Source organism: Engraulis encrasicolus, chromosome 2, assembly GCF_034702125.1.
Source record: "Engraulis encrasicolus isolate BLACKSEA-1 chromosome 2, IST_EnEncr_1.0, whole genome shotgun sequence".
Taxonomy (NCBI): Eukaryota; Metazoa; Chordata; class Actinopteri; order Clupeiformes; family Engraulidae; genus Engraulis; species Engraulis encrasicolus.
In genome coordinates, this window is record NC_085858.1 from 4,191,540 (window position 1) to 4,213,301 (window position 21,762).

At 46.0% G+C, this 21,762-nt stretch overlaps 1 protein-coding gene across 1 annotated transcript in view; it reads right to left on the bottom strand.

Annotated features, from left to right (window-relative positions):
• Window positions 1–20,187, bottom strand: part of kcnt2b (potassium sodium-activated channel subfamily T member 2b) — a 124,625-nt gene extending 104,438 nt beyond the window's left edge. Inside the window, exon 1 of the mRNA XM_063220083.1 lies at window positions 20,099–20,187. Within this exon, the coding sequence (XP_063076153.1) occupies window positions 20,099–20,187 (89 nt within the window). The remainder of the gene's footprint in view (window positions 1–20,098) is intronic.
• Between the last annotated feature and the right edge of the window lie 1,575 nt (window positions 20,188–21,762).

Consider the following 21,762-nt stretch of genomic DNA (forward strand, 5'->3'; position numbering starts at 1 on the left):
AGTGTGTGTTCACACACACACACACACACACACACACACACACACACACACACACACACACACACACACACACACACACACACACACACACACACACACACACACACACACACACACACACACACAGATGCATGTGTGCAGTGCAAGCACAGACACAAACACACACACACATACACTGTGGTGTAGATCTGACATTTCTCCAAATGAGAATGAATGTCATAACTCCATTATGTGGCACATCACAAAGGCTACCTTCTGAGGTTGGCGAATGGGGACATGCGATGGTCACACACCGTTCTCCAATTACCATGTACTGTATGTCATAGATATTCCTGCCACCATTCAGACGGTGACGTACGCATTTGGCAACATTTGGCTGGTGACACGATATCTGTGACTCCATGGTGACATGGGATGCTTATCTTTTATGAAACATATTTCTTTTCAGTCTGTGCTGAATGCACCTCATCATGAATGGGCTGCATGGCCTTCTGGATCAGGTTTCGGATTAGTGGAGGGTGATATGGCAAAAATATCACGTTTTTTCTAATATAAAATCTCAATTAATTTTTTTTATCATCATCTTCCATCAAAAAAAACCAACATTTTACTGTACCAAGGCTAGAAACCTTTCTGAACATATTTTAATGAATATGCATGTGCAAACATTGCTAACAAATTAAAATGTAAAGACACTGATAACACTCTGATAAAGTGCACTGTTGGAACATATAAATTCAGTAAAAAAAATAAGTGATGTAAACATCACTCTATACGATTTCACGATTAATATTATCATATTGTACACCCCTAGTTCGAGTCTGACTTGGGTCATTTCCCATCCCTATCCCATCCCTCTGTCCAGCTCATTTCCAGTCTCCTCTCATAAAAAATCAAAGTACCCTACAACACAAAAGTCATACATTTTTTCTAAGAGCAACAGCGGCCTAATGGTAAGGGAGATGGTGTATGGATCAGATGGATGCAGGTTTAAAATCCCACCCTTATCAGCTGGAAAAATCAACTGTGCCATGGTGGAAGTGCCCTTGAGCAAGGCACCAAACCTCATATTGCCCCAGGCACTGTTACTAATCCCCTGTATACAACAGTAAATCACTATACATAATACATATAAAAAGATTTCCCATCGACACTGGTAGCACATGGCACGTGCGCACGCACACGCACACGCACACGCACACGAGCTAGCGCACACACACACACACACACACACACACACACACACACACACACACACACACACACACACACACACACACACACACACACACACACACACACACACGGCGCACACACACAGAGAAGGACCCCACCCTGTCCTGGCGTGAACCCCTGCTGGCTGGCTTGCTGGCCTAGTGTAACTAGGCACTCGCTCCGCTCCTCTGCTCTGCTCCGCCAATGGCTAACTACGGGCCTCCATCTTGCTGGAGGGGATAGCAATGCATCTTGGGAAGGGGTAAGCAATAGGATGGTGCTTAATGGGAGATGTCCAGGGAATGAGGAGAGGAGAGGAGGAGAGGAGAGGAGAGGAGAGGAGAGGAGAGGAGAGGAGAGGAGAGGAGAGGAAGAGGAGAGGAGAGGAAGAGGAGAGGAGAGGAGAGGAGAGGAGAGGAGAGGAGAGGAGAGGAGAGGAGGATCAATTATAATGGAGGCTGCTCAGAACACGTGTACACACACAGACACCCAGACACCCAGACACACAGACACAGACACGGACACAGACATACACACAGACACACACACACAGCTCTCTCTGCCTCTGCATCTCTGGTGGTCACTAATCATCCACTGCTCATGGTGTGGAACCAGTCTTGTACCCCCACCCCAACTGCCCACAGACTTGTCAGACAGATTTGGTCTCGTGGTCTCACCCTGAGACCAAAGCAGCCAGGGTTGGTCTCATCCCCTCCCAAGCCCCAACTGTCCACCGTCCTGTCATCCAGGCTTGGTCTCTCACCCCCCGCCCCAGTCTTGTCAGCCAGTGTTGGTCTCACCCCCACTGAGTCCCCACACGGTGCCTTGCTGAGCCCACATGCGCCCCTGTCTTATCTGCCTCTCTTGGCTCTCTACTGCACTATTTCTCCTCCATGATTAACCACCTCTTCTCTCTGTTTCTTTTACATTTGCTACATTTTGCACATGTCCGCTATGTCTTGCATGTCTCTCTCTCTTTCTTTCTTTCTCTCTCTCTCTCTCTCTCTCTCTCTCTCTCTCTCTCTACCTATATACCATTTCTCTTTCTCCAACTCCTTGTTCATCTCCTTCCTTTCTCCCTGTCTCTCTCTTTTTTGCTCTTTTTCCTATTCCCTATTCCCTCCTATTCCACCCTCCTCTCTCCTTTTTTCTCGCTTCATCCCAATTTGTGCTTCTTGGCCGCAGCAGGGTGTCTACAATGCACCTGACAACCTCCTTCTCAAATTTCTTCGTAATTAATTAGGGTGTTTGCCAGGCTAGATTTTTCCCCTTTAAGGAAAAAAAAGCCATGGATGGCCATGACACACACACACACACACACACACACACACACACACACACACACACACACACACACACACACACACACACACACACACACACACACACACACTAGGGCTGCTCGATTATGAGAAAAATCAATATCACGATTATTTCGGTCAATACTGATATCACAATTTTTTTAGAGGATATTTCTTTAGAAGACAAATAATTGTGTTGAACGATTCACAATCTTCCCTCCCTTCAGCAGTGTGAGTGGAGGGCCATGGAAAAACACACAGTGGTGTTCTGCATGAGTGTTGGGTAGCAAGTGTGCTCTGTTCTCGCAATGGCTCAAGTGGAGGAGAATGTATTATGCTTAGTGTGACCTACCTTTTGGCGGCATAGAAAAACATAAAAAAGCATTGTTTCTAATCAATATGTTAAAATTTGATATTGTTTGACAGCAATATTGATATCACGATATAAATGTGATATATTGCACAGCCCTAACGCACACTTTGCTGCATTTGTCAGCAGGTTCACTGGCCCCACTCAAACACCTTACTGACACATCTAGTAAGCAATTAATCGAAATCGCTGCCAATTAATTTTAATGAACGCTCGGCTCAGTAAAAAAAAACTCAATCAAAATGTTTACGCCGCTCCATAGGTGGGGCATAGCGTTGCGTTGTGTGGTTGATGATGCCGGTGAGATGACATGAAGCTGCTCTGCTGTTTATGTTTATGGACTCCGCCAACCCAAACATTAGAGATTTGTTGCTCTAGTAATCAGGTGTGTAGCAGCAAACTGTGGTCCCTATGTACAATCCACTCGAATGGAACTACCCAGCCATATACAGTGCACAGCAATAATGAGTACACCCCTGTTGAAAAGTAACATTTTGAACAATATTTTAATAAACTTACTTTAATAAAGTTACTCCCAGATGCTCATAGAGTAAGTGCAATACAACATCTTTTGAGCTTACGACAGGAAAGTATTCTTGAATGAATACTTAAATGACATATTTATCCACATTTCTGAAATTATGCTGGTGCAAAAGTGAGTACAACCCTATGTTAAACTCCCATATTGAAACTCCTCAAAATTGAAGTTTCCTGAAAAGGGATCATGCGTTTTATGCTTGCCTTACATTGAACTTTTACATTTTGAGTCTGCACCTGGCTAAAATAGATATCTGTGAGATTTGAATGAAATCCTATAGAGAATTTCATGATCTGCTTCACTAGTCACTGTACATGTTGACAGGCATGTTTCTTTTGGTGAAATTCAGCTTCCTACTGTTGATGGCATCCACACAACCCCAAGATGTGCCACTCCCACTACCGTGCTTGACTTTAAGCATGCAGTGTTTCCCATACATTGAGGAAACTATGGCGGCCCGCCATAGTTTAAATTTGGCCGCCATAGTTTCGAAAATGTAAAAAAAAAAAAAAAAAAAAAAAAAATTTTTTTTTTTTTTTTTTTTTAACTTTTTAACTTTTTTTTTTTTTTTTTTTTACGATTTCCGTTTTTGTTAAAAACGATTTGAATTACGATTTCCTTCGCATTTTCCTCCTGGAGTAAATACATCCTATAGAGAAAACCACAAGTGCTTGAAAGACAGAGGGATCAAAAGCCTAGTCAAGTTATTGTAGTTAACTTGGGTTTGGGAGGAGCAATACAAAAACCTTCAGAGAAGGGACAGTTGGGATGAGTTTACTAACACTCCCCAGGCTTTGTTTTACATTTGTAATGAGTTAGGTGACAGGCCTTCATTGACACGGCAGAGAAGACATCGGGCTGCATATAGAAATGAATGTGTAATGAATGTGAATATAGACATAATGTGTAATATGTTGTTCAGCCCTTTTAATGGGATGAATTTTGAAAAACTGGCCCTGTGAGCAGCACCCCTCATGTAGAATGTGTACGCCTATGTGTGTGTGGGGAAAAGGCACAGCCTACCCTAGACCCTTTTTGTCTATGCGATAACAATTTCACAGTATACTACTCTTACATTCTTACTGTATCTCTGCTCCTATTTTGTTTTATTTTTTTTTCATTACATAGACCCCTGCAAGAGAGACTAATGAAACTGTGTTGTAACAGAAATGATTCACTGTACTGCATTTTTAAACAAATATAAATAACAATGTACTACTAATATCATGGGTAAAATGTTATGTAGCCTTTTTTCTCAAAATATAAATGGCTGAAATGTAGGCCTAGTCCAGTGTTTCTCAAACTTTTTCATGCTTAGGACCACTCCCCCCCCCCCCCCCCCCCCCCCCCCACCCCCTCCACTAAAAAATGTTCAGGTACCACCTGTGAACTGAATTGACAGTTGAAGGGTGCTTATTTGACAGTGCTAATTTCGATGCAATGTATTCACATTACAAGCCTGCCTTTTTGTGGTGAAAATAATACTTCAGCTGTGTTTAGCTTTGTAATTGTGTGTTACATATATAGCCTACTTCTAGCTAGTCTTGGAAAAGTAGAAATCCCCTCGTGGACCACCTGAGCACTGTCGCGGACCACCAGTGGTCCCCGGACCACACTTTGAGAATGACTGGCCTAGGCCTATAGTTTCTCCATGCGCCAATGTCATACTGTACTCATTGTTTAGCCATTTTGCATTTACACTGCGTGAATACACCCCCCCCCCCCCCGCGTGAAAGGACACCCCCACACAAGGCCCGCGTGAAAAGACCCCCCCCCCCGAAAAAAAAATCCCGGCTGCCCCCCTAGTTTCCAAAATTTCTGTGGGAAACACTGGCATGGGACACTTTTCTTAGTACAAATCCCTTTTTGCCACCACCACACATGTTTGGAACCATCTAAAGCTAATTTGTTTATCTTGGTGTCATTAGATAATAGGACACGGTTCCAGTAACCCATATCCTTAGTTTGTTTGACTCAGATGAGACCATGATAAACAAATTTGCATTAGACGGTGTCAAGTATGTGTGGTGGTAAAAAGTGATTTCTACAAAGAAAAGTGCCCCATGTTTAAAGTCAAGCATGGTGGTGGGACTGAACTGGTTTGGAGCTGTATGGATGCCATCAACAGGAAGTTGAATTTCACCAAAATAAACATGCTCAACATGTATTGTGACTACTGAAGCAGATCATGATACTAGGATTTCATTCAAATCTCACACACAGTTCAGCCAGGTGCAGACTCAAAATGTAAAAGTTCAATGTAAGGCAAGGATGAAATGCACACAGATGACCTCCCTTTTAATCCCTTTCAATTTCAAGACTTTTCAGGCCAACACGGCCCCTTCTCAGACACTCACTTTTGCACCCGCATAATTTCACAAAAATGGACAAATATGTCATTGAAGTTATACTATTGACCTTACTCTATGAGAATTTTGGGAATAACTTGTGTGTTTATTAAAATATTGTTCAAAATGTTACTTTTCAACAGGGGTTACTCATTACTGCTGTGCACGGCATCTACATCTGACACTGTGTGGAGCCCCTATATACATGTGGCCCTGGTAACTCTGTCACACTTGATTTAGCCAACCCCTTGTGAGTGCTTAAAGCACCTTGTACAGCACAGTGCAGTGTGGTGTTCCAAATGGCCCAAGGCTATGGGCAAGCAACGCTGTCAAGTGTCCCTGTGTGTCCCTCTCAGCAGTGACCCATCCTGCGGCTGTCAGAGTCAGCTTAACCTGATGCCACATTGTCCTTGTGAATGGTGAACAAACTCACAGAGACACACATGAGCACACACAATCTCTCTCTCTCTCTCTCTCTCTCTCTCTCTCTCTCTCTCTCTCTCTCTCTCTCTCTCTCTCTCTCTCTCTCTCTCTCTCTCTCTCTCTCTCTCTCTCTCACACACACACACACACACACACACACACACACACACACACACACACACACACACACACACACACACACACACACACACACACACACACACACACACACACACACACACACACACACCTGTCAATAGCCATTGGAGTATATTCTTCCAACAGGGTTCCAAAGGGATGGCCACTGTGAGGACAAGAAGAAGGGACTGGGAGGAGGAGTGGAGGGATTGAGGGGTGGAAAGAGGAGTGGAGAGGTGGAGGAGTAGAGTGTGGGGTGGAGGAGTGGAGAGAGGAGAAGGATTGGAGGGGTGGCAAGAGGAGTGAAGAAGTAGAGAGAGGAGAAGTGGGTGGTGGTGTTGGGGAGTAGGCGTAGGTGTGGGAGGACAAGGAGAGGGGCTGAGTCAGAGGTGGAGGAGAGGAGAAGGGGGTGGAGAGAGGAGAGGAGGAGGAGAGGTGGAGGAAAGGACAGGCCGAGGAAAGGAGAGAGGCTGGGGTGGAGATGGAGGAGAGGTAGAAGAGAGGAGAGATGGAGGAGAGGAGAGGAGAGTAGAGGTGGAGGTAAGATAGGAGAGGAGAGGTAGAGGAGAGGGGACGTGGAGTAGAGGTGGAAGAGAGGAGAGGAGAGGTAGAGGAGAGGAGAGGTGGAGGTTGAGAAGAGGAGAGGTAGAGGTGGAGGTGGAGGTGGAGGTGGAGGAGAGGAGAGGTGGAGGAGAGGAGAGGTGGAGGAAAAGGAGAGGAGAGGAGAGGTAGAGGTGGAGGTGGAGGTGGAGGAGAGGAGAGGTGGAGGTGGAGGAGAGGAGAGGTGGAGGTGGAGGAGAGGAGAGGTGTAGGTGGAGGTGGAGGTGTAGGTGGAGGAGAGGAGAGGTGGACGTGGAGGTGGAGGTGGAGGAGAGGAGAGGAGAGGTGGAGGTGGAGGAGAGGAGAGGTGGAGGTGGAGGAGGAGGAGAGGAGAGGAGAGGTGGAGGTGGAGGAGAGGAGAGGTGGAAGTGGAGGAGAGGAGAGGTGGAGGAGAGGAGAGGAGAGGAGAGGTGGAGGTGGAGGAGAGGAGAGGTGGAAGTGGAGGAGAGGAGAGGTGGAGGAGAGGAGAGGAGAGGAGAGGTGGAGGAAAAGGAGAGGAGAGGAGAGGTGGAGGAGAGGAGAGGTGGAGGAGAGGAGAGGTGGAGTAGGTGTAAGTGTGAGAGGACGGAAGCAGCTCTGGGGCAGGAAGGGACAGCTAAACAGTGGCATTCAACAAGAGATGTTTGTCTGGCAGACCAAAGGAGCTCATATGTATGCTAATCCAGAGATTCTGCCCAAACCCCCGTACATCACCTGGTATTACTGAGCCCCACACAGATCGCTCATATTTCAATTTCAACACTTTAACCCCTTAAGACACGGCATTATAAATTAGCTGTTACCAGAATGGCAATGACCAAGTCGTAATGTATTACTTAAGGCCCCATGCACTGTCATAGTAGTGTAGTACTATAGTAGTTAACTTGCAATGTCTATTACAGCGTGCCACAGGAGGTACGGCGTGCATTAAGGGGCTACGGACATACCGTATACACAGAGACTTGCTCTCTCTGTGTGTGCGTGTGCGTGTGTGTGTTTGTGTGTGTGTGTGTGTGTGTGGGTGTGCGTGTGCGTGTGTATGTGTGTGTGTGAGTGTGAGTGAGTGATTGGCAAAATGATTGCGATTAATTGAAGGAAGAGAGTATGGGAAAATATTGTAGGCTGGCTGTGATTTTACTGTCAGAAGAAATCATTCTGGTGTGGTGTGTGTTAGAGTATGCATGCCGTGTTTGTGCACGCGCATGTGTGTGCGTGTGTGCACGTGCATGTGTGTGCGTGTGTGCACACGTGTGTGTGTGTCTCAGGGATTAAAGCAAAAAAAAGTAATCTGACTGAACTTTTTTACCGGTTAGGCACCCGATCGAGTATCACTCCGTAACCCTACGAAAACCAATGTAGCCAGGCTCTGCCCTCATGACGAAACATACATGCAAGGAATGGTGCCAGAGCCAGCGGCATAGGCAGACGGGGCAGTCGCCTAGAGCAGAATAGGCCTATGTCTTGAGGGCGCCAGTAATACCAAAAACTGCCACAAAATCAAAACTTCAACCAACATAAATCTTTACACTTCACATGAACAATGAATATTCATTATACACTCAGTAGACCTATATAGACTCAGTATGAGTGTACCTGTAGGTACTAGATCAGATGTGCTCAATCAGATGTAGGCCTACAATGCTATGTTTACAGATGCCAATTTCTAAATACAAAAAAAGGAAAGAGGGCGGGCAGGCCTAGGCCGCTCACCAGATTGACTAGAACTGGCCGAGAGTGGAGGGATAATGGATACTATATCAGACTGCAAAGATTGAACTGAAATTTGGGGCATGTTTTGGTTATTTCCTCTTATTTCTACCCGTTGTTTATGAATTGTTCACAACATCATGCAGAATGGATTCACAATGAATGCTGCTTCAAAATGGTAGCTGATCTCACATAATTATTGACTTGGAATTGCAATGTGTTGATACAGTGAGTGATCCCATTATGGGTTTTTTTGTTGTAGTAGTAGGCTATATTTTGTCTTTCACATTAGAATGGGCAAACACTGTTCTGGTGAAAGCACTGGTGCGCATTGCTTGCAGTTGTATTTCTGACATTTAAAAATCCCTGATCATAGCAATCAGAGGGAGAAAACTAGCTTTAATTATTTGTATGTTTTTCACCCTTCGGCCTTTTTCAGTATTCATCCTGTTACAAATAACTTGTTGACGTTTACAAACAGGGTGCGGTATGTCTACCTCTGTGTTCTACCGTTTTGAAAACTAGGCTACTGGCTACTTTTTTGCTTCTCGATGTGCGGTGCCAAGCACACGCTTACCATTGATTTAAAAAACGTCCCCGATTCTTCCTATGCGCACGTGTTCTACAAGCTGACAGGACGCAGCAGACACGACAGTCACAGACATACGTCTATCGTTTACAAAAGTAACACACTTTCCTTGTCGCGCAGCTTTCCACTCGAATCAAGGCAAATCACCCACCCATCAGTCCTGAGTGCGCAGTGCGCAAATAGGCTAACTGAACTCAAACGAAACGCATAGTCCGAGAAGATGGGCACAGACGTTGAGCCACTCAAAAACAAGCGCGCACACAGAAATAGCGTCACACAGTAACCAGCCTTGAAAGTGAAACAAACGTCGAAACGGCATTTATCGACCATGAGTCCACCCATCAGAACACTGCTTCCCAGAACAAGACGTGGCATAAATTGGCTCTGCCAGGGATAGCCTATCCGTGACCCAAATGCAACCCATTTTTAACTTATTTCTTGAATATATATATCGGCAACAACAAAGTTAATCTGCTATGAGTACAGATGAGACTGTGAATTATCCGTTGTCAAAAAAGACAACTAGCTCCACACGCAGCCAGTCAAACGCGCTGAACTTTGAGGATGAAACGCATGGTAGGCTATCCTAGTTAGCTGCCATAGTCGTCCCATTGGGGCTATGAATAATGCTAGTAAGAGTCACAATGCATAAAAGGCAAACCCTTCAAGAAAAGGACATCATACGCAGTCGAAGTGACCTATTCATTTTTTTTTCTAAATATCTGCCACGGCAGGTGCAATGATATGGAAACGTCACTGCACTTTATACATTGTATTACAATTATTTTCTTTTCTGCCATCAGCAACAATTTTGGTTATTTATTTATTTAATCTCTCGCGTTGCGCTGCCACAGAATTGTAGACCGCTCGTGTACTTTTTTTGGAACACGGAAGAACAGGGGATGACCCAAAACTAGGCTACTGATGAGTGAATGTTGTATCACACCGCCAATGGTGGAGTGTAGCCTAACTACATCCGTAGGCCTACACCAAACACACCTCTCGTCCCCTTCTCATGACCAGGAGTGCTCTCGATTTGAGTTCAGTTGGAAAGTAAAAATTGTAAATTAATTGACATAAATTATACGGACGGAAATCCGTCCAAACGAAACTCCAGTTGACGGAATTCCGTCGTAGCGACGGAAAACTTTAATCCCTGTGTGTGTGTATTGGCAAATCATCAGGGCTATAATTGCAGACTTAAGTTGCTGGCATGTGTGTGTTAAGTCATGGTCTCAGTGCCATAGGAAACGACGAGGTTCGTGTAGAATTTCTGTTGCCTTGGTGAATTTCTGTTACTAAACGCGAAAATGCTCTGCTTTGCTCTGACCAAAACTGTACCTAGTCCTACCTACCCTGTCAGTAAAGCAACATTCCTCTGCTTTATCTGCTTTACTTTAGCCAAGAACAGCAAAACAAGCACAGGAATGGTGAAATTGTGCTCTGACCAAAACCATGCCTTAACTTAACCTGTCACAGGCTGTTGTCGAGCACGAATTAACATGCAAAAGTGTGATGCACAAACGTGACAGGCGGTTCAAGTGGACGTCTTATCTCAATGCTCTGGCATGATGGCATGTTGCACCAACACAGTCTTTACTTTCAGCTATACCTCAAACAGAAAGGCCAGCACACCAACAACTGACAATTTCCAACACTCCCAGACAAATACAGTATATAGCAATTGTGCCATTACTCAACTAATTGTTGACTGATAACAGTGTAGTGAGTTCTTGTTGGGTTTTAAGTGTTTTTCAGTAATAACACAGTCTATCCACCATATTAGTTACAATGGACTAACTGGTGTAACAGCTATGTAATACCAGAGATTCTTTAAGTATCCTATCTCCTCTCTCTGGTAATACCATGTGCCAAGTGTTGTACTTTCACCATGAATTTACTTCACTTTTGACACCTCTGTCTGTGGTAAACACACAAGCCTGTTTCAGCATCGCCTGGCGCTGACTAGAGCAGAGCAGAGCGGCTGTTGATGTGGATGTGTGTCTGCATGCGCGGTGAAGTGGAGCGAGCCCGGCGCTGCGCTCTTATTAATAGATCCCCCTGGCTTGCAGAGTCGAGAGTCAAGATCAGGCCCTTCAGACACTCGCCAAAGAAATTATGAGCAACCTTCCGCTTGGCTGGCAATGAACCACCCACCCACCCTCAGAAACTTTGGCTGTTTGTTTGTTTTTGTGGCAGACACAACATTTTTTAAAAAGGAGACAAAAGGGGAAAAGAAAGAAGAAATGCAAACAAATGCAATGATTCACAACATCATGTAACTGCTGCCACATTACGAGAATTAAAATTTAAAAAAAGAAAATGGGGAATACGAATTCAAGGAGAAAAGACTACAACACCACAACAAAAAATAACTGCTGCCATTTAGCAGGGTTATTTTCTGGGCAGTGTGCCTGAGTGAGTGAGTGCCGACTGCATAATGCAGCACAGGTTATTGTGGAGGATTATGCAGGCTCACAACAGTTGTTGTGGTGCGATGGGATGCAGCTGGTGTTTAAACTGCCCTTGGGCGGGCCGAGAGGCAGAGCTAGCTAGCTAGCTGGCACTGAGCAGCTGGAAAAGCGCTCAAAAGACAAATTGCTCTCTGGGTTGGAAGAGAAAAACTAAACTCCCTCCCTCTCTCCCTCTGGTCTCTCTATTTCCTTCTCTCTCCTCCCACACCTCTGTCTGTCTCTCTCTCTCTCTCTCTCTTTCAGAAACTCATGGTCTCTACCTCTCTCTCCCCAGACGCCCTCTCTGTCTCTCTGTCTCTCTCTCTCTCTCTCTCTCTCTCTCTCTCCCTCTCTCTCTCTCTCTCTCTCTCTCTCTCTCTCTCTCTCTCTCTCTCTCTCTCTCTCTACCAGAGTCCTCTCTTGTCTGCACCTGTTTGTGAGGTTATGCTCTGTTCCACTGTGGGCCTTTTGTACACAATCTGCACACAGCGCAGTAAAAAAGAAAGTAGCCTACCAACGCAGAGATAATCAAATGACAAATTGCAACTCATTTTATCTGCCCACTGTCAGTGTTTGGGGGTGAACACTGTCTGTTGTGAGACTGCTGAAGGGGAGAAAAGTGTGTCCTGTAAATCAAGAAGATAGGAGATGAGAGGAGGAGAAGAAAGGGAGAGGAGAGGAGAGGAGAGGAGAGGAGAGGAGAGGAGAGGAGAGGAGAGGAGAGGAGAGGAGAGGAGAGGAGAGGAGAGGAGAAGTGAGAAGGACTGAGGAGAGGGGAGGAAAGGACAGGAGAGAAGAGGAGATGAATTGAGAGGAGAGGTGAGGCGAGGAAGAGGACAGGAGAGAAAATGAAGAGAAAAGGAAGAGAAGAGAAGAGAAGAGAAGAGAAGAGAAGAGAAGAGAAGAGAAGAGAAGAGAAGAGAAGAGAAGAGAAATGGAGAGTAGAATAGAGGGGGTGAGAGAAGAAGAGAGGAGAGGGATGAAAGGAAAGATGGGAGAATAGGAGAGGGTGAGGAAAGAGAAGAAATGGGGAGAGGAGAGGAGAGGAGAGGAGAGGAGAGGAGAGGAGAGGAGAGGAGAGGAGAGGAGAGGAGAGGAGAGGAGAGGAGAGAGAGGAGAGGAGAGAATGGAGAGGAGAAGAGAAGAAGAGAGGAGAGGGATCAAAGGAAATGAGATGGGAGTATAGGAGAGGGTGAGGAGAGGAGTGGAAAGAGAAGAGAAGAGAAGAGAAGAGAAGAGAAGAGAAGAGAAGAGAAGATAAGAGAAGAGCAGAGCAGAGAGAGGAGAGAAGAGAAGAGAAGAGAAGAGAAGAGAAGAGAAGAGAAGAAATGGGGAGAGGAGAGGAGAGAGAGGAGATGAGAGGAGAGCAGAACAGAGAGAGGAGAGAAGAGAGAGGAGAGGAGAGAGAGGAGAGAGAGGAGAGGAAAGGAGAGGAGAGGAGAGGAGAGGAGGGGAGAGGAGAGGAGAGAAGAGAGGAGAGGAGAGGAGAGGAGAGGAGAAAAGTGGGAAGAAGAGAGGAGAGGAGAGGAGAGGAGAGTAAAGGAGAGCAGAGAAGAGATGGGGAGAGGAGAGGAGAGGAGAGGAGAGAAGAGAAGAAATGGGGAGAGGAGAGGAGAGGAGAGGAGAGCAGAACAGAGATGGGGAGAGGAGAGGAGAGGAGAGGAGAGGAGAGGAGAGGAGAGGAGAGGGGAAGAGGAGAGGAGAGGAGAGGAGAGAAGAAATGGGGAGAGGAGAGGAGAGGAAAGGAGAGCAGAGAAGAGATGGGGAGAGGAGAGGAGAGGAGAGGAGAGGAGAGACAAGAAGAAATGGGGAGAGGAGAGGAGAGGAAAGGAGAGCAGAGAAGAGATGGGGAGAGGAGAGGAGAGGAGAGAAGAGAAGAAATGGGGAGAGGAGAGGAGAGGAAAGGAGAGAAGAGAAGAGATGGGGAGAGGAGATGAGAGGACAGGAGAGGAGAGGAGAGGAGAGGAGAGGAGAGGAGAGGAGAGATGGAGGGATTGGCAGGGAGGAGAGGAGAGGAGGAGAATAGAGGAGAGGAGAGGAGAGGAGAGGAGAGGAGAGGAGAGGAGAGGAGAGATGGGGAGAGGAGAGCAGAGGAGAGGAGAGGAGAGGAGAGGAGAGAGAGGAGAGAGAGGAGAGAGAGGAGAGGCTATTCAGCTGTATCAGTAAAGCTCCCCAGGGGGGAAAGAGGCAATAAAGGAAGATGAGGTAAGTGATTAAGGTGTAAATCGAAAAGTATGCAACAATGACTGTGTGTGTGTGTGTGTGTGTAACAGGTGTAAGGAGGGGAGTTGCGTGTGATGTGTGTGTGTGATTGCACAGAATGCAAAAAAAGAAGAACCCCCTTACCACACAGACACACACACAAACACACATGCACACACGCACATGCGCACACACACACACCAACACACCTTACAAACACACGCACGCACGCACACACACACCCACACACTGACACACACACCCACACACACCCACACACACACACACACACACACACACACACACACACACACACACACACACACACACACACACACACACACCCCACACCCCCCTCTACCTTGGGGTCTTCCAGCCACTGAATTAACCTGTCACACTTTATCAGCCCACTCCCTCCCTCCCTCCCTCCCTCCCTCCCACCGGCCACACCGGTCAGCAGTCCAGCAGGCCAGCCGTCCCCATCATCTCCCACCGCCTAATTCCTCAGGGCACCAGTGGGCGGGTGGCGGACCTCGGGTGACAAATAGGTGGCAGGAGACCAAAGACTGCACCCTTCACGCCTCTCTCTCTGTCACTCAGCACTGGAGCTGAACCTCAGGACCAGAGGTTTCAACTTTGTAATATCATACCATTAGTTTCCATCTGTAAAAGTACTTTCTTTATTTATTATTTTCTACATACAACTCTGGGGTGCGTTTCTCAGAAGCATAGTTGTTAGCCAGTTAGCACTTTGCATAATTGCCAATGGCAAACAACAATGTAGCTAATGTGGTTAGTAACTATGGTTTGGAGAAATCCACCCCTGCTCAGGACACCGTGGCGTACACTGCACAGCCACAGATGAAGGCTGGCTGACGGCAAAAAAATACTGACACATGAAAGGAAAATGTCTTCGGTCGACAGAAACCTTAGTGATTTTAAGAACACAAAGAGGATATGTTAAGTGTGCAGACATTTTTCGTTCATTTTTCACAGTTTTCGTCATCGTGAGTGCGGTGTAATTCGTTTACACGAGGAACACTAAAAAATAACACCCACACACCCTACAACCTTCACGCCTCCTCTGTCACTCACCACACCCTGGGCCAGCCCACACACCATCCATCATGCACCTGCATGCAATCAGCAGCCCAGCAAGACCCTGTAGTAATGTTTATGGTGCACTGCACACCCCTAGATGAGCTGCTTACACGGTACACTGCCCTCAATAGCATGGAAGAGTAGAGAAAACTTAAAGGAATGAAGAAATGTTCTCAACACTGTTCTGTGCACCCAAATATTTAATGGTGCCATTAAATATTTCAAGATAATATAACTATTATCATTATATTATCATAATATTATAATATTTATATTATAATTATCACTAATCTTACATTGGGTGAGCAATCCCTACACTCCTGATGTCCCCTGAATCATGGAAATCCAGGGGACTCCTCTGAACAGAGCCATACCGACAAATGTAATTCATAACTATTTAATAAAGAAATTGCATTTTGAATTTCTTGTTGTGTGTTTCTTGACTGTAATGGTCCTGACAGAATTATATATTATTACATATTGTTATAATTATTTCCTTTAAATTCTCTTGAGCTCCCTACGCTGCCGTGCAACAAGAACGCAGTAACTCAAAATGGTAAAAAAATATATATATCGGAAATGGGCTTTAAACTACCTCATTTGTCTTGTGTCAAAAAATGGTGGTCCAACACCGTCCCGTTTTGGAGAAAAATCATTTTGAAAGTGCAAAAATGACCAAAAAAAGTTACTGCGGTGTTGGATTAAAGGTTACGTCGTGCAAAACAAAAACGCAGTAAGTCGGTGAGTTACTGCTGCACTTTCCAATGGGAATGGTTTGGGAGTAGACAGTACTAGCCAAGAACGCAGTAACTCCGGCAGTAACTCCATTTTGTGGCAGTAATACCAGCCAAGAACGCAGTAACTCTGTTTTTTGTGGCAAAAAGACACATAAATGTTGTTTTTTCGGGTTTTTTTGTGTGCATTAAATTTCTATCCTAAAAAAGCATGACCAGGAAGTGTCACCACCACTTTACCGACAACACAGTTGTCGCGCCATATAGGAAACTTTGAAGCCTTTTTTCTCAGTTTGCAGTTTTCAGAGTTACTGCGTTCTTGTTTTGTAGGGCAGTACAGTACACTGCCCTCACCATCATGGCAGAGCAGAGAAAAAACCCTGATGACCGATGCAGACGACCAATGATACTCGTGACAATTTACTGCACTAATGCCTGATCTGGGCCAGTCCCGGCGTAGACTCTATGGCATGTTGTGTGGGTATGTGTTCTCGACTAAATCCTATGTTAATGTACTAAAAAAACAAAACACAAACAAACAAACAACCTAACAACCTAACTAACCCTACTTGGCATCCGCACTTATTGTTCTGTAAGTTCCCTGTGCACTTAGTATCTGCAAGTGTTGTATTGAATGATTATGTCCTCGGATTTAAGTCGCTTTGTGAAGAAGCGTCTGCCAATTGTGTCATGTAATGTAATGTAATGTAATATGTGGCAGACATGTAGAGGTCAGTAGCCCCAGTGGGTCACTGTATGGGTGCATTGCACAGCCACAGACAGGAGTCTAGCCAGTTACTGTATTCAAGCATTGAACATCGCCAGACCAGCAGATGTGCAGCGTTACTGTAGTAGAGTTCACAGTGCAAAACAAAGCTGGACAGTGCATGGCACACTGTAATACCCTCAGATGAGCAGGCCAGCGGGGCTCTGTACTGTATGGAGCACTGCACACCCCCACTGCACACACCCCCAGTGGGGCCAGATCAGCACTGCACTGCACACCCCCAGATTACCACTGCACACCCCCAGATTACCACTGCACACCCGCAGATTAGCACTGCACTGCACACCCCCAGATCAGCAACCCAGCCAGTCACACTGACAACATGCAGAGGACCCCTATTCTGTGTTCCATTGAGTATGCGTAGAGGCAGTGTTTCCCATACATTGAGGTAACTATGACGCCCCACCATAGTTTAAATTTGGCCGCCATAGTTAGACATTTAAATTATTTTTTTTAAACGATTTCCGTTTAAAAAAAACGATTTCCTTCGCATTTTCCTCCTGGAGTAGGATGTGTACGCCTATGTGTGTGGGGAAAAAGGCATAGCCTACTCTCTTAGACCCTTTTTGTCTGTGCGTTAAGAATTTCACAGTGCTCCTAAATTCTTATCTGTGCTCCTATTTTGTTTTATTATTTTTTTCATTGCATAGAGTAGACTCCCACATGAGGGATGAATGAAAGTGTGTTGCAAACAGAAATGATTCACTGTACTGCATTTTTTAAATATAAATGACAATGTACTACTATACATTTCAGGGGTAAAATCTTATGTAATTTCTCAAAATATAAATGGCTAAAATATGGGCCTATAGTTTCTCCATGCGCCAATGTCATACTGTACTCATTGTTTTGCCATTATGCCCCCCCCCCCCCCCCAACAGTATTATATAGTGTGTGTGCGTGTGTGTCAGAGAGAGAGATAAGCCTAAAGCTTAAAGCCCATTGGGAAACTCCAACTCCCATTGTCATTGTGACACAGCACTCCACAGCACACAAGTGAACACTGCACACAACGAAATTGCATTTATGCCTCACCCGTGCAAGGGGGCAGCCCTCAGTGGCGCCCCATGGGGAGCAGTGCAGTGGGACGGTACCATGCTCAGGGTACCTCAGTCATGGAGGAGGATGGGGGAGAGCACTGATGTTGCCATTGCTCACATTATCTATCTAAACTCTGTGTGTGTGTGTGTGTGTGTGTGTGTGTGTGTGTGTGTGTGTGTGTGTGTGTGTGTGTGTGTGTGTGTGTGTGTGTGTGTGTGTGTGCATTATTGTTTGTGTGTGAGTTTATGTGTGCATCCAGCTGTTGCACCATTCAGACTGGCTGCTCGACTCTTGGGAGGATACCCACGCTGACGGCAACTCTCACAGCAGGGGGAAGACACTCCCTGCCTCCCTCCGTCATCCCCAGCCACAGTATGGAAGAGATGCTGAGTACTCTCCTCCCTCCCTCCCACATTCTCTCCTCTCCTCCCTCCTTCCCCTCTTCTCTCATCTCCTCTCTTCCTCTCCCCTTCTCTCCTCTCCTCCCCCTCACTCCCACCTTCTCTTCTATCCTCTTCTATCCTCTGCTATCATCTTCTATCCTCTCCTCTCCGCTCCTTTCATCCCTCTCACCACTCCCTCCTCTCCTCTCCTTCCCTCTTGTCCTCTCTTCTCCTCTCCTCTCCTCCTGCAGGAAGCATTGCTGGGGATGGAGCAGTTCTCCCTCCTCTCCTCTCCTCTCCTCTCCTCTCCTCTCCTCTCCTCTCCTCTCCTCTCCTCTCCTCTCCTCTCCTCTCAGTGTCTCTTCTTCACACCCTTCATTGTATTATCCTCTACTTTCCAGTTCTCCACTCCTCTCATTCCCAAATCCTCTCATCTCCACCGCTCCTCTCCTCTCCTCTCCTCTCCTCTCCTCCTCAGCAGGAGGTGATGGCGTTGGGGATGTAGTGAGTCTCCCATTGGGATTAATGCACGAGGGAAGCCTAAGCTAGCCAGGCTTTCGGGACGCTGCCCTTGCGTATCTCCCCAGAAAGCTGCTGGCACTCTCCGGGGGTTCATCAAACTACAATACACAGGAGATCCTCTGCTTGGCACTGTCATTTTCCTCTGTCTTCCTCCCCATCCCCTCTCTTACACACACACACACACACACGCGCACGCGCACGCGCACGCGCACGCGCACGCGCACGCGCACACACACACACACACACACACACACACACACACACAAGTTACGGATGACGTGGGAGCAGAATTAGCCATGCAATTCCAAAGATGATGCCAAATGATCTGCCATTGTCTGGCCCTTTTAGCAGAAAGGTGTCACATCCTACCAATTAGGAACACTCACTGTAGTCGAATTTAGTGCAGATACACAGCATACGCGCATGCCCACGCGCACACACACAGACACAGACAAACACACACACACACACACACACACACACACACACACACACACACACACACACACACACACACACACACAGAGTGAGACAGCCGTGCCCGGGTAGCAGGGTTTGATGCACTGTGAGAATCAAAGGGCTCGTGCCGTCCTACTCCGTCTTTGTCAGACAATATTATCGGAGCTTAGCTAATGCAGCCACTTGGAGAGACTCCCAGAGCAAGGAGCAGGAGAGCCCACTCTTTCAAACACCCAGTAGTGCTATTGAGTTATTTATCCCAAGACAGTCTCTCTCTCTCTCTCTCTCTCTCTCTCTCTCTCTCTCTCTCTCTCTCAGCTTCAATGCTCTTAAATTTCTTTTCACCCTTCCGCCCATCAGCGTTAACCAATTATCTGTTTCTCTTTTCTATCACACCCACTCATTGGCATCTGGAGGCGTTAAGGCGCAGTTCATTCTTATCTTTGTTAAGGATTAAAGTGCTCTGACCCTAACTTCTCACCTAGCAACCCCGCCTGGGATCCCATTAGCAGCAATAATGGAATACCTGCATGAATTGCAAATCACTTGGTGAAAAATCAAAAGCAAAAAAAGGAGCATGTAAAGACTCCCCTTTCAGGGCTTTCTGTTTGATAAAGACTTCATTTCTCTGCGTGCAAACAGCATGAGCATGAGTGCCAACTGAATTAAATGTTACAAAAACGTTGAGAAGGAAAGCCCAAAAAATTGTGTGTCTGTGTCTGTGTGCGTGTGCGTGTGTGTGTGTTTGATAGTTGTATAACACATCTACTACATTAAATAGTAAATTGAGTTTCACATGCATATGATTATATGATTTAAGGTTTTACTATTTCAACTGTCACCACATAGGTGTATATTTTTGTTAGATTAGGAACATGCTCCCAGTGTCTAGCCTACACATTAAGTGGACAACCCCCACCCAGCACTCCGTGAAAGCTACCCAGATCCAGCCTACCTGTTGCTATATGATGGCTGTAAGATGAAACAGCACCCTTTGTTCGAGTCATTAAAACAACTCCTTATAGTAAATAGACGACATAACATCACACTCGTTGCCATTTTGACATCATGTCATCCTTTTTTACAAGAAAACCTAGTTCGCGTCGGAATGATGTGGCGAAACGACTAACTACCAAATCGACAATAAGGTCTTGAGTGTGAAAGACAATTAAAAATATATATATCACTAGTTTGCACTGGTTTCTTACCGGTCGTCAGCTTGCCAGTCCCCCAGCAACAGGTCTCGGAACCGGTACCGCGGAGGGAGCGGCAGCACCTCTTTCTCCAGCTCCACCATACTCACGAGCGGATGTGTGTTGAGAAACTGGTGGGAAGCAGGTGCCTGTATCTCGGTGCCGAGCTCCCTGTTAAACGCTGCTCTGTTTTTATGTAGATATGAAATACATGTCGATGGTTGAAGTTTGTTTGAAAAGAGAAACAAAGCCCACCACAGTCTCTGACCCTAACGTGTTGGGGATTTCTTCTCGCGGGCGCAGCGGACGCGCAACTGGTTGCCTCTTCCAGCTCAAACTGATTTCTGTATCATCCCTGACAGAACACCATTGGCCTCAACAATCACTGGCTTCGTCCCCTGTTCTGAGTGGCACATCAGCTCCTACGCAGTGCTCCACGTCCAAAATCACAGCGCTGGAATGCATACATCCGCAGTGCCACACTGGCCCAGATATCCAGAATGCACGTAGTAGCCTAAATTATGCACATTCACCATAACTCTCCAATAGGCTACCGAACATTATTGTGATGGGAAGTTTAAATCCACACAGCATCAATTTAAAGTAGCTTTGAAATTATTATTTTTTGGGGGAGAGGCACTTTGTTCCCCTTTCTGCATCCTGAGGTAAATACATTATGAAATGAATCTGCTCAGCATATATTCGGAACGCGCGCAAGTGATGCGCAGACAATTTCGACACAATGTGCTCTGGTTATTATGGTTATTATTCTGATAATGGAGTCTCCAATAACTGGTTTTCAAACAAAATCTTCAACTATAGACACACCTAGGCATATAGCCTACGTTACTGCAAAGCTAGATAGGCCTGGTCTGCGTCGAATTTATGCTGTCAAATTTGCTTATGGATAGGCTATGACCTGGGTTGCGCGCTCCTTTATCATAAAACGGGATCAATAATAAAAGGCTATAGGCCTTTGGCGTGGTATTCATTAGGCCTATTTACACATATAAGATCGGTAGGATTTGGAACAACCAACTGTTGCACATATAAAACTTTTTTTTAGTCTACCAGTAAGCCTATTGTACAATGTCAGGGAGGTTTATTTTCTGTCGTTATATGCCCTCTAGTGGCAAGTCTTTAGGCAAGTCATGGCAGCTGGAGCGGGGCCCCCACACTATCCAAAGAGCAATTTATAGAAGTAGGCCTACCATAGGCGTACATGTATGCAACAAGTATATCTGCTAAGGACATGGAGCATGGCTGGTAAGATGGTCCTTTCCAGAAGATGGCAAATACCTGGACTAGGTGCCAGGAGTGGGGTTGGAAGAGCTCAGAGAGGTAGGCCTACTGGGGAGCAAGAGAGTGTATAGTGATTTATATGTCAAGAGAAGAATTTTGTAATCAATACGGGACTTCACTGGGAGCCAGTGAAGCTGTCGGAGTGTGGGAGTGATGTGTTGCCACCGCTTTGTGTGAGGATATAATACTGACAGCTGAATTCTGAACAATCGGTCCAAGCAGGCTTTGTTGGGTAGGCCATACAGTACTCTATTGCAGTAGGCTAGTCCAGGCGGGCTGAATGCATGAATAAGCGTTTCTTTCACAGAGTCAGAGAGTGAGGGCTGGAGTCTGGAGATGTTCTTAAGATGGAAAAAGGCAGATTTGGTGATGTTTTT